This window comes from Cynoglossus semilaevis, chromosome 9 (assembly GCF_000523025.1).
Source record: "Cynoglossus semilaevis isolate Cse_v1.0 chromosome 9, Cse_v1.0, whole genome shotgun sequence".
Classification (NCBI taxonomy): domain Eukaryota; kingdom Metazoa; phylum Chordata; class Actinopteri; order Pleuronectiformes; family Cynoglossidae; genus Cynoglossus; species Cynoglossus semilaevis.
In genome coordinates, this window is record NC_024315.1 from 10577149 (window position 1) to 10590936 (window position 13788).

General features: G+C 41.4%; 1 protein-coding gene across 1 annotated transcript in view; it reads left to right on the top strand.

Moving 5' to 3' along the window:
- Nucleotides 1-3956: 3956 nt before the first annotated feature.
- bnc2 (basonuclin zinc finger protein 2) overlaps nucleotides 3957-13788 on the top strand; it is a 146952-nt gene continuing 137120 nt past the window's right edge. Inside the window, exon 1 of the mRNA XM_017035441.2 lies at nucleotides 3957-4938. Within this exon, the coding sequence (XP_016890930.1) occupies nucleotides 4936-4938 (3 nt within the window). The 5' untranslated portion in view covers nucleotides 3957-4935. The remainder of the gene's footprint in view (nucleotides 4939-13788) is intronic.

The window sequence follows — 13788 nt, forward strand, 5'->3', positions numbered from 1 at the left end:
TTACGGGTCTCTGGTGTCTAACCGAAATGTCATGTGACACCCTTAGAAAGTAAGCTTCTGCACTCATGATTTCAGTAACCATGCCTGTTTCACTCTTGCTTTGCTTCAACGCAGTCACTGGAAAGATTAGGCGACACCGAGTTTTGATCATGCAAATGTACATGCATGAAAAATTCAACAAGCAAACGACAGTCCCTGGTGTGTCTGCGCTGACAAAGGAACAAAGAGAAGAAATCATGACACTCCAGAGAGAATTGTGAAAACACATTCTCCGCCTGCTGCCTCAGGTAAGCAGCTTTGATTCTGAGGGAGGAGTCTGAGAGGTGCAGAGATGACAATAGATACTAAAGTGCCACAAGTCCCCAGCTTTAAAGAAACATTGACTGTACAAATACCAGGTGGGATGTTGAACCTGCACAATGTTTAGTAGAACATCAATTCCCCTGCATAGAAATTAGGCTCCAAGCGTTGGAGTCTTTGGGTGCAGCTGCTTTGTAGCGTTGTTGATGTCTGTATTTACCCTGCGTGCCATGTGTTTCTTAACGAATGCGACGGTGTGAAGACTGTGGGATGATGATTACATAGTCAAGGGAAGTGTGAGGATGGAGCATAGGGAGAAGGGGCTTTTAAAATCAGATTATATACTTTTATGCATGTAGGGCCAGAAATTGTTATGACCAAGGCTATAGAAGAACATGCAGCCGACACTATGTTCCTACCTCAAGCATGAATTTCCCTCATGCTGCATCCTGTGAGACCGTGTGAGACCAGCTTCACAAACCCCAGGACAAAGAAGCCATTGACTGTGTCTTCAGTTTTGTAACCTTGGCCTTTGTGCAATAATTGTCCACTTAAATCGCACAAATTTTTACTTACCACTAAAGCGACACTCTAACACATCATGTGAATTACTCCTCTCCCCCTTCTCACCCTAGACCACAATATGCCCATTCTGGACAGTGCCACTTGTTTGCTCAACCCTAGACCTCATTAGACAGCGTGGGCCTCACGTTGTCATCCATCTGATGACCCTTTGTCCTATCCTTATCAAACAAGAGACTTGATAATAGTAGAATTGATCCATATGGAACCAACCTCCAAGAGACAGCAGAGCACATGCATCAGGTGGCTCCATGGTGCCATAAACCTCAGGGCACACATAATTCACCTGACTTGTACACTATCTCCGCTTAAGTTCAACACCTCAGGATGTGTGGGAAAAGGACAGTCCTTTACTTGGTGAAAGGATAAATTAAGGCATTGTGTGTGTGTGTGTGGGGGGGGGGGTAAGTTCATATTTCCCTTGAGCATGTGAAGAGAGACCAAAGACATGGGACATCGATCACCTTGAGTAAATGTCGTCCACTCGGAAAACAGCCCTGAAATGAAAAAAAGAACTCGTCTTTTTCTCCAACACGTGCTTTTCTGTAAGGCAGCGTGGCTCAGAGCTTGGAATTTTAATTCAACGTAATTCAGTGACGTTTATTTTTTATGCCTTTAACTGTTTGTTTTTTTTCTCATCCATGACAAGGACAAAGAATGACATTTGTTGTAAATAATGCTTTCTTAAGACTGGTGTCATTGGTTACTATGTATATAAACTCAATTAAAGATGAGAACAAAAATCAAGTCCTGAGACCTGAGCCACAAAGAGAACTTGAATTAGAAACTGGTAACTACTAGCAACAGTAATAAATGGAAAACTGCTGGAGTGATTAACTGCTTCCTGATTGGTAAAAAAGAACGTACAATATGTGCCAGTCTTTTGAGTCTTCTGGGTTTTTGGGAAGGACCAGAATGACCTTTGTAGACCTCTCTATGGTTTGGTACAGTCTGAAACTTAATGAACAGCAGTCCCTCTGTGGATTTGAGGGAGCCAGAAGTGCGGCGCAGCAGATGATGGCCATCCCAGGAGGCAGAGCACTTCATGGAAGGTTCAATAGCTCATTATCAGTGGTCCTGCTGGGTAATTAGGGAACAGTAGGATCCCATCACTGTGACAAATAAACACGTGCTGTTTTTCCTCATCAAAGGCAGTCTGCCTTTAATGGTCTCACATGACTGTCAATAAAACAATTCAATCCTGACTTTTCTTAAAGAAATATAGCTTAATTGATATCTGACAGTCTGAGCTAAAATTAACAGTTTTCAAATCATTATATTTTTATATTTAATATAAAACAATGCAATACTGTGTTCATTAAATATTACATTTGGGCTGAATTTTAGTTTTGGTAAAAGATGAAAAATGACTTACAGCTACTGCACATTACCAACAGCAGTAATGACTTAGGGTGGGGTGATTGGGGAGGGGGTGTCATTATTGCAGCTACTACAGAAATCTTCTGAAATGTAAAAGTAAAGTCTTTCACATTCATATGCAAGTTTCAGTTGGCTGTAGTTCAGTGTTTTTCAACCTTGGGCTCGGGAACCCACCTGAGGTCACCAGGAATTGAAATGGGCTCTCCTGAAATGTCTTGTAACTGATAAAAAAAAAGATACAATATTTTTGCAATGAATTATTATTCTTTTTAAAATTATGAAAAAAACACTTTCTTATTAACTTTCATTAATATAAATGTAAAGCCAAGCTCACCTAACTGTACATACGATCAGGGAAAATACAGTCATTTTGTGCACTAATCTGCCTCCTCTGTATAACAAACATGATCAAAAACTAATTCTATAGAAAAAATGTCTCTGGGGTCACTAGAAATGTATCACAAAAAATGAGGTCAGATGCCAAGAAAGGATGGGAACCACTGATGTAGTTACGCATGAAACTGATCACATGACTAATGTTATTCCTTTATTGGTCGAGGTTATCCTTTGGATAATTATACTCATCATGATGATTGCATGTATATGATAATAAATATTTTCTTTGGTTTTTATTGTTACCTTGGTATTCAAGTCATTAAAATTTTCATATTTAAGCATGTTTTACATTACACTGGCTTCTGTTGTGTCTGATGAAAATGTATTGATTTTTATATCATTGGTCCAATTTTATTCATGTGTATTTCGGAACCATTGCTGCGGCCCTGATACAGTTCTGCACTACCAACTTTGAGTTGTCACAGTAAAAAAATGAATATTTTCAATATGTTGACACAAGCCTTCAAAGTTGTGTTTCTGTGGTCAGGAGATTTCACATGACGCACCTACATAACTCATACAAAACACTTTCTGACGCGTACATTCTGACGAATCACAGCAGCAACAAAGTACTGGAAAGAGAGAAAAATCCTTTAAAGACTTTTTGTTTTGTTGCTCAGATAAGTATGTAATATCTCATTTAATTAGCAACCTAAGCCCTCTGACAAACAGGCATATGGTCCAAGCTCTCCCACGGCCTTGAGTAAGGAATGAATATGCATATCCTGGGACCTCAGTAGCTTGTTACCCTGGAATGAATTCTACACAAGCCTAATCCCTGATCTATTATTTACCCCTTGACCAAACATGCAAGTGGGGCTTCCAGACGCTCGACTTGATAGAAATGACTGTTCAGGGATTCTGCTGCTTCCCTCAACCACAGTGGAGGAGGCAAACAGAGACAGGCAGTCACTCTGAGGAGAGCTGATGCTGTAAGTCTCTGTCTTTCCAGTATGGACTTCATAAAAAAATATACGCTGACACAAAGGCAAATACATAAAAACGTCTTTGTTTTTATGAGCACGTCTTATAAACATTAAACGTTACCTTAACGTAACCCGTAACCACTCCAAATGAATCCCTGAACTAAAACTTCACTCTAATAAAACTGTTCGACTAAAGTCGACCTGGAGATGTCTCTGTCTGATGCTGAGCAAATCCATGGTAAATTATTATAAAGAAGGCCTTGATAATATGTCTGCTGAACAATCACATCATCACATCTGAAGGATACAACTTTAAAAAAGCAATGCCACATTTTTGAAGACCTCGGAAAGTGTGTTTAAATGTGTGTGTGTGTGTTCAGTGGTTTGAGACAGAAAATGTCGTCAAAAAGTGAAACTTTGCTCAAGTTCATGCTGTGATTCCAGGATGAGGAGACAGTAGAAACAGGAACAAGAATTCAAAGAAAAACAGGAGACTGTCCTGTGGTGTGAATTACTGTCGGTGGTCCATAATTTAACAGGTAAGTGTAAAGAATAAAAACACATTTGCGTTAAATATAAAAAGCGGTGTTCCATGTAACCAGTGCTCCGCTGTGTGTCGTCTTATCTCGGATTGGGGGCTCTGGCACAAACGGATGTTACTTTTGGTTAAAAGCAGCGTCTTTGACCCAAAGTCACCCAGGTTGCTGACACGCACACGCACACACACGCACACGCACGCACACAAAGACACCCTCTTTTACACACGCGGTGTGAAAAAGCACCAGTCTGGGCCAACATTAACACGGCAGCAGCAGCAGCAGCAGCAGCAGCCTCTCTCCAGCCCGGACTGTCCGCTGCTCTCCCCGCGCACTGCGCTGACTCTGCAGAAGAAATCACTGGGGGAGTGAGAGGACGGCGTTTGTTGCGTTTTCCTATAGGTAGAAGAAGCAGTTACAGCCCCGGCTTCTGGATGTCAGCTTCCCCTGCTGTCTCTCTTCCAGGTTTGAGTGTTTGCCTTGGGGAAAAAGGAGAGGGGACAGTGTCGTGATCGTGCGTCTCTTCTCTGCGCGCTGCCAAGACGCCTTGACGCGCGTATCGCTCGGCGAAGCAGTTGAAACACAGCGATTCTCCGCATCTTAAAGTACAGACTTTTTTGTCCTTGCGCATAAAAGTGTCACAGACGGCGGCGATACTTCGGAGAGAGGAAACGCTCCGCGCAAACCGTCCCAGACAGCGTGTGGCACTGAAGAGGAGAAAGTTCCCCACTTGAGGGCGAAATCAGACTTTTTTGAGGACGAGAAGTTTGAAAAGTGCCAGGAGCCCCGGGGTCTGAGAGATACAACATGCAGCAATGGTAAATATGCTCACTTCACTGACATACACACACACACACAGCAGTACAATATACTCTTGTATCGGGATTTTATAAATGACTTCTGTATCTACTGTCTTCTGTCCTTGAAGTTGCAAAAGAATTTAAAAATAAATAAATACCAGAAGAACTGATAAACCTCAAATTGCTGCTGGTTTTAGGTCACATTTTGCTAAATAGTTTATGAATAATTTATCCCTGTTGTTTTTACCTGTTTTTATTTTACATTTAGCTGCAATAAAAAATAAAAATGGCCAGGGCCTTAATATGCAAAGAAGAGTCACAGCCTTTTACAGGAGCTATAGTTTATCCTGTGTCATCATGTCCTCAAACATCTCATGGAATAATTAATACGTCACTTGTTTTTCCACATAAAACCCAGTTCTGAGCCTGCCCCAGGTTTGGTGAACTTTAGGCCATTCTGACTGGATAGTTATTGTAACTCTCCTGCCATGACAGAAGAATTGATGTATCATCATATTTTTTGCTTCGTACAAATTTTTCCAAGATGTGTTTATGTAAGAAAAATCTAATCTAATATCATGTTCATGTAGAACTACTACTACTATTTAGTCTTTCATAACTTAAAACAACACAAAATATTTACACATGCATTCAGTTCATTAAACCTGTGTATTTCTGTAGCCGACACAGAAAACAGTCCCTTTACTTAGTGATGTCTGTGCAATTGTAGCTGTGAGTAATTTTGTAAATTGTTCTCTATTCAAATAGGTATGTGTAGCCTTCCCTCGTAGTGTCACACATTTACATTTAAAATCTTAAAACAAACGGAAGGAGAGGGAATCAAACAAAGGTCCGATTTTTGCCGAGCCTCTTCAGCTCAGACGTGTGTGAGTGCTTCAGGGGATGCAAACCACAAATTAGGATTAATGGCACAACTTTCAAGTGCTCTTTTCAGCGCTTTGAATGCTGATACGTGGGTAGGATTAATGACCAGCAAGGTATTTTTTGCCTGTTTCTGTGTCGTTGCTGCTAATGTAAAGGATTTAATCTGAATTTCTCAGACAAAACTCACAGACATAAAAAATGGAAACTAGGGAAGGGGGGAAGAGATGTCCTCGTCCAGAGCCGATGCTCTGGTGAAGCCTGTGGCACGGCTACGTGAGGTTAAAGAAAAAGTTAAAGTTGTCAGTGAGGCTGCAGCAGGGTCGTGATTCCTCTGGGGCTTTAGGAATCAGAGAGGGGAAAGTGCGTGAGAGTGTGTGCACATAGGGTGGGAGCCACTGGTTAGTCGGTTCAATAATCTGTTGGACAGGTAGGCCAGTGACGCCCTCCTTCGAGAGGCTGCTAATGAAGAGAAGCGCTGCTTAGTGCTGCTCTGCTCTGACCCTCACCAACCCTGCCTGTCCCCCCTGCTGCTTCCCCCTGATTACTGCTCACATGGAGAACTCTTTTCCCTTTTCATTCTCTACTCCATTTACTCAGTTTCTTCTTCTTTCTCCCTCTACGTCCCACACGTTTGAAGAGAATAGGTATCAGTTGCATCTACAGTCTACTGTTTTCATTTGCTTGTAATTATTTTCAGTACGTGAATTACTCTAAACTTTTTTTTACTTTTTTCTGCACAGTTTCAGATCTGATGACATCAACTGTAAATTAAATATTTTTAACCCCAGTTAAATTATTTCTTAGGCCCAATGAGAAAAAATATCTAAATTACACAACAAAAAATTGATTTGTCAGAGTGCCAGAATTTTTATGGACAGACACTAAATAAAAATCACGATTTTATCTAACATTATTATTTGATGTTTATTTTGGAATTCATCCATATTGGACAGTTAGCTGGGCTGGATTTGACCCACAGGCTGCCAGGTGTTGATCACTGCTCTAAAGCCTTCATTCCATGTTTAGTAATTCAACTGAACCTTTAAATAAAAGATGAAAAAGCCCTTTACTGTTAAACATCGCAACTGACAGAGGGTCACAAACAACCCAGATGAAATAGATCATCACACCTGGAACACACAGCAGAAGAGTTAGAACAAAATAGTTTGATAGTTTGATTTAGCAACTTTTCTGGAATTAAAGAACATGTAAAAGAAATGCAAATGACTTGTAGTATTGTTGTTTTTGGATCGCTCTCCACTTATTAGCTCATAGGTCACACATTTAAAATGAACTGAAATGAAAAAAAAGAAACACTTTCTAATTTTTGTTTTTAAATAAATAAATAAAGCAGCAGGTAATATTGGGGTTTATCAAAACAGCGGGGGTCTCAAACCCATATGAGTTGGGGGGCCACTACTGCCACCATCATCCTATTGTAGGATCACACCAGTATTTTAAAAAACTAGGGATGGCTTGATCTGATACTCTGGAATGGTATTGGTCTGATATTGGTCAAAACTTCAGGATCAAAGATTGGAGAAAAAAAAAAAACTTTAACCAGTCTGAGTGTACCGACATTCACACCAAGGATGTGAAGCTGCAGCTGACTCAGAGCCAGACTGTGCTAGATTGTCCTTTTGAAAACAGGACACTGTCATTGACAGTTTATACACTATAATTTCTCGTATTCAAATTCTGGTGCGGTTCATACGTTGCAAACTGAAATAAATAGATTGGATTTTAAGGTGTGTCTTCTGTAATCCAAGCTGTGATGTCAACAGTCACTGAACAGTGACAACTTAATTAAGGCCGCTGTGTGAGACTAATTACTAATTCAAATCAGTACGAAAAGTCATATGAACAGCATACGATTTTTTTTTTGTAATTCAGCACCAAAGTTATAAACCAAGTCACATTCTGAAACCTGGTCTGATTGTATGTCGTGTAGTCGGTAACAAGAAGCAGAGTTTACTGTTGTTTTGATGTGTGCACTCATGGTGAGGTCTGCTCCTCTCTTATTACACAGAGAGATACGTCTGAAATGTATTCTTCCTAATGATAGTAATGTGCCTGCGCGAGAAAAGATACATCAAACTCAGGACTGGTGAGTTGATTAGAATATAAATGTGGCTGAGAGCTGTAAGCCCTGTTTAAACTGTAAGTCGAAGCCTCTACTTACATGTGTTAAAATTGTTTTTGTGTCTCCTGTTCTTCTGCTGGCTTCATTTCACATGCTAATCCAAACACCATATTCATATTCCTCAAGGAAGGAATCAGGAAAACTTTGGTCTCAGAACATGAACACACCCAGTGTGTGCAGAAGCCACATACTCCCTCCGTCTGTATTTGTTTTAAATGAAAAACGATAAAACACATTTTGCAGAGCTCAGCCTTTACTCCTGCACCCCTGACACATTTTTCTGTCTTTGTAGACAGGCTATGATTCCAGCATTTTCAGCTCAAGTCTTGGGTGGCCTTAATTGATTCTGCCCAGAAGTGCAGTAATGACTGGTAACTGCATAAAATAAACACTTCAGTGTCACAGAGTGGCAACAGTCTGATCGGGAGGGAAATTACATTTCACTTGTAATCCATATGTTCTTCGGCAGGGCAAGAATATAATTCATGTCAACGCCGTAGAAACAGCAGTGACGGCGAGCCTATGTAACAAACAGGAGTATAGTTGTAACCAAATGGCTCAGTTGGGAGGTATAAGGTTATGTGGTATAATTTATATTTTATAGCTCCCCTCTGCACTGACTGTACTCCAGAATAAAGTTGTTCAGTTTTGTTCCGTGAACAGTGAGTGAGAAAATCTAAGGTTTCACTGGTGATGGAAACTCCAGACGCCACTTTGTTCCTCACTTTTTCATTTCTTTTTTCTCCCCGTTGAGTATTATTTTTTGCTTTCAGGTAAAAGGACACCAAAGCTCCACTGTCTCAGTGTAGAGTGTGTGCTTTATGATGTTCTGTATTTGTTTAGATTAATTAGTGGCCCTTGACCTAGTGAAAGTATATAAAGATCTCCCAGGGCCGTGGAGAGTCGTTTGATTAATTCACCCTAAAGGTTTTAATTTGTTGCTGCCAAAATGCTGAGGAGAGAAACCTGATATGACAAGATAAGTGGTGGCTCATGAAAAATTCCCATTGATAGAGATGTGGTGTGTTGACTTTGGAATTATTGTCTTGAGTGTCTGCTTTTTTTGTATTAACTGTACTGACAGTGTTGTTTTTTACATGAACCACCTTTGGAATAATACCTCTGGTTCTCCACCAAAGAATTCGCTCATTTAAAATCTGTTTATGTACCGTCCACGGAATGGACTTCACACTCTCGGAGGCCGACTGCACACATAAGAAGTGGAAGAGTATCGCTTACTGTAACTCCACACGGTTTCATAAAAGCGGTGTGTGTCTGTACGGGTCGTAAATTTAAGCGGTTCAACAAATGTCAAAAAACAATTAAGCAGTGTCAGTTTTCAACTACAATTTAGCAACGTGATAAAACAAAGGGACGCCTCGTTTGAGGATACCTGATGAAACCAGTGCAATTTAGATTATTTCACAGTATTTATGATGAGATTTTGTCATTTCTGAATTAAAAGCATATTTGAAGCACACATTAGACATTGGCAGATATATTAACAAGGACTCAAAATGTAAATACAACTAAATCAAATATAGATCACACTTAGATCTTAAGCATCTTAGTCTACTGAGCAGCCCTCAAGGTTGCTGTCATTGATGGTGCGGTCCTTCAACAATGCCATACAACATGGCACTGTGCATTGATGGCACATTTGAAGTCCAACCCTGTGATTTTGGGTGAGAAGGGTGCGTTTACGGTGATAATTATAGCAATTAAACAGTCTGGGAAGTTGTGTTTCTTGGTACCTTTGTTAACTTTCCCGTTGTTAGGGAACTCAAAGCTCATAAACATGGTGAGAATGTCACAACTGTAAGTGTGTATGTGTGTGTGTTTCTCTGTACTTGTGATTCTGCTGGTTTGCCTCTGCATGATTTTGTGGCCTTACGGAGGCTTTCGCAAAATCTGCTGACAGGTAGTGTGTCAGGCCGGGGACAGTGGTGCTTTTGAGACAGACACAAGAGACTAGTCTCAGAGAGAGGCAGAGAGAAAGAGGGCCTCTTTCATGTGACTCCGCATTCCACCAAGGCACAGGCAGGGAGAGGCACAAGACGAGACATGCGTCCTCCTCATCACTCCCCATGCCTCTTTCCTCCTCTCGGCCACCGCTACTACCCTCCTCTCTGCCTGTGACCTTAACATTTATCAAATAACCCCGTGTTGGAATTCCTCTTCAGCATCTGTGTCCTGGTGAGAGTCAGACATAAACACTCACATAAAGCTTTCACACAGACACACACAGCGTGTCGCATCTGTTGGAGCAGTGTGGCACTGTGGAAGAGCTGTCCTTGTTGTTCCCTGAGTTAGGGAGGCTAACCCCGAGACGCGGGGAGACACGGACACATGCTCGCACACACATTCTCTTCTGCTTCTTATTTCTTTATTGTACCTCCTGTCACTTTGTCCTATTCATTTAACCTTTCATTAGAGCAAGCAGACATCCCTGTGTGTGTCTGCACAGCCTCAGGAACAATGCCAAAAAGCCCCACTGTCACAGTTATTAGATTCCTCTGGCCCTCTCATACCCTGGCAACTTAATATTAGGAGAGTAAGAATGAAAGAAGGGAGGTAGGATGAGGTAAGAAGAGAGGGGAGGGGGCCGTGGTTAACACTGCTGCCTCATAAGTCCCCCCCCCCGACATGTCAGGGACATGTGCCACATGTTGATTGTACACCACTCTCAGACAGAGCAGTGAAGGTAACGTAGTTGAAACAAACAAAACAGAGAGTAAGAGTCAGAGGTGTGACCGTCTGGTGCTGCAGCACTAGTGGAGTTAGAATGAAAATACAAACAAACCCTATTAGCCCTCCCTGCCTGTCTGTCTTTTGTCCTGCCTCTATATGTCCTCTCTGTCCCTTCCCTCTTCTCCCAGGACCCTGGTTTTATTACACCTGTTTGTGTTTGGCTACACATTTAGGTTTCTGTAAAGACCTCACTCGTATAAACAACAGTCAGAGAAGGTCAGCATGGCTCATTTTTAAGTGACAACCATTTTGTAAAAATGTCATAATAAGCAGTTCATTCGAAGGGTAATGTGAGCTGATGCAGGAAAAGAACAAACTAGCAGGGAATCTCTCTCTCTCTCTCACACACACACACACACACACACACACCTTTATTCATTTTACACACTTACCATACCTTTAAATGTGTGTTGAACAGACACCAGAGCCATTAATGCCGATCAGACCTACGGACTGCACATTAGACAGAACTTTTTTTTTAATTGTGAGAACAAATTATATATCTTTATGACTTTATAACTTTGACAGTTATTTCCATGAATGTCTTTCAGTAGGAAATCAAACCCTTAACTTCTTCTTGTCGGGCAGGATTCATACCTTTGCACCATTTCTCTGTGTGTCAAACCAAAAGCCCGAGTTCTCCTGTGTTTGACTGCTTTGTAAACATAAAAAAAGGGATGATTTTAGTCATCAAATTAGAATATATGACTTGGAATCAGTACAATTAAAGTCTGGTGAAATAAAACTCATCTGACATGGTATTATTTCAGGCAGCATTTAGCTTCACTGTTTATCCTCAGTATTGTTACTGTGTCTTTTGCTCTGCTTTTATGAAGAGTTTTCTTACACTCACAGCTCAGTGCAGCTCAGTGAGGCTGTGTTAAGGTCAGTCCCTCCCAGTCAGCAGAGAAAGGACTGGGATGGTCCTAAAGTAATACATTAGGTGAAATAGATCAAGAACAAGAAGTGAGGCATTGGTCACTGAGATGGGGGGCAATGAATCGTTCACTTGTCAGTGTAGATTGAACCAGCGCACACACACACACTCACTGCCCTGAAGACAGAGGGGCAGAAATGGAGCAATGACCTGAACCTGGACCACTGGGCAGTGGTCTTGATAAAGTCTATCTCTCACTTCTGTCATCCTCCCCTGTTGCCTCCCCTCTGAGGCCACTGCTGACTCTGTGTGACTGACTCTTTATTATCATCCCGACACTTAGTTAGAGGAGTGACCAACGGTCGCTGTCTCTTCCGTCCACTCTGTCATCGCCATTTCAACCTATTCCCTCGCCCCGCGGGCTGTCGATCCAACGATCTGCCCCACATCTCTCTAATTCCTTAACTGGATTCTCGTTCCCCTCTCAGGGCTGTAATTGATGGTGGTGCTGTAGTGGCCACTTCTCTGGCTTCCAAGATGCCCCCCCACTCCTCCCCCCGGTCAACATTACACTACTGTTTGAGACAAACTAGAGGTGAAATAGACAGGTTTCCCTTTTTCTGTCGTCCCTGTTCAACACATTCGTCCCAATGCAGAAACTGTGACGTTCAGAATTGGAATGAGACAATAGTTCCTCTGTCCATATTGTACATCGTGAGGTTTAATGTTTCCCTAAAACACAAAGAGTTCTACTATATACATATCCCACATATTGAATTAAAAAATTTTTTTCAAAAACTATGGTCTAACACTGGTCCAAACCTGACCCCATTTTCACATCTCTAGGTTCCGGCCACCCAGGAGAATTTTATCATGTTTTCTATACTGTGTTGCAAATACAGAGCAGCCAGATTAGTGTACAAAGTGACATCTAATAATTTTTATCAGTCATGACAACCCCATTTGTATTCCAGGTGAGCCCACATGGGGCCGTGACCCCAAGGTTGAAAAACAATGTCTAGAGAATAGGAGACTGAGCTTGAGGTTGCAGAGGTCAAGAGGCCAATTATTCCAAGGGATTCAAGTTGAAGGTGGTTTAAAAAAAAACTGCTCAGGAGAAAGACTGGATGAATTGGACAAAGGATGGAGCTGTGAAGCACGAGGGTAAAGGAAGACTGCTGATAGGATTTATGGATGCCTTTAAAGAGGACATGACCATGGCCGGGACACAAAGATAAACAGAAGAGGAGACAGGGGATTGGGTGAGATAGAGGCAGATGATCCACTGTAGCGACCCCTGGAGGGAGAATCTTAAAAAAGAAGATGAGGGAAGAGAGGAACTAAACAAGGAAATGTGATAAAAATAACACCCATTATGCAGATTTCTAGTTACACCAAGTCACAACTTTGAGATCTAAAGAGGTTATTTTAGTTCAGTGACGCCATCGTCATGTTTAAGAAATCTTTTTCAGATAATTTAAGCTTTGTGACGTTTGAGTCTGCCGGAAATAGTCGTTTTGGAGAAACAGGCATCTGATCTACGTAAAGTTCAGTTTGTAAAAAGGAAATAGAAATGTACACTACATTATTAAACCATCAGCACAAGCCTTAGCTTAATGAGTGGCAGCAGGAGCAGACCAATCAAGTGCCATCACAATGATTGACATATTATCTATCTACAGTATCCATCCATCCATCCATCCATCCATCCATCCATCCATCCATCTATTCTAAATAATTGTTTGCATAATGACAGAAAACACTTAGTCGGCCATCATTGTTTAACTCTTTATTCCCTTGACTAATTTTCATCAAAGGTGCTCTGCAAAAAGAATTATGAGGAGTGTTCAGTCCACTGATTCCCCCCTTCTGTCTTTTATTTTCTGCCTCTTCCTGTATGTTTCTTTGTCGTTCTTTCCTTCTCTCCAACTCTCAGCCCCAGGTCCCTCCCCAGCACGGAGGTTGTATTTATTACCCTCTAAGTAATCACTTTGCTTTCTCTTTTGATAGACTGTTATTGCTCTAACTAGCCGAGGTCCCTACAGGTATTTGGAGGCTTTCCAGTTTTATTAAACAAAGGCCTCATTATTCAAGGCCAACATTAAGACTACCATTAGATCCATTTGCCCCCTAGCCACATGTATCTAGTTGCAGCCAATTCATATAATGGCCTCTGCACACGTTGTATTTACAACACAAACAAAGTCGTTCC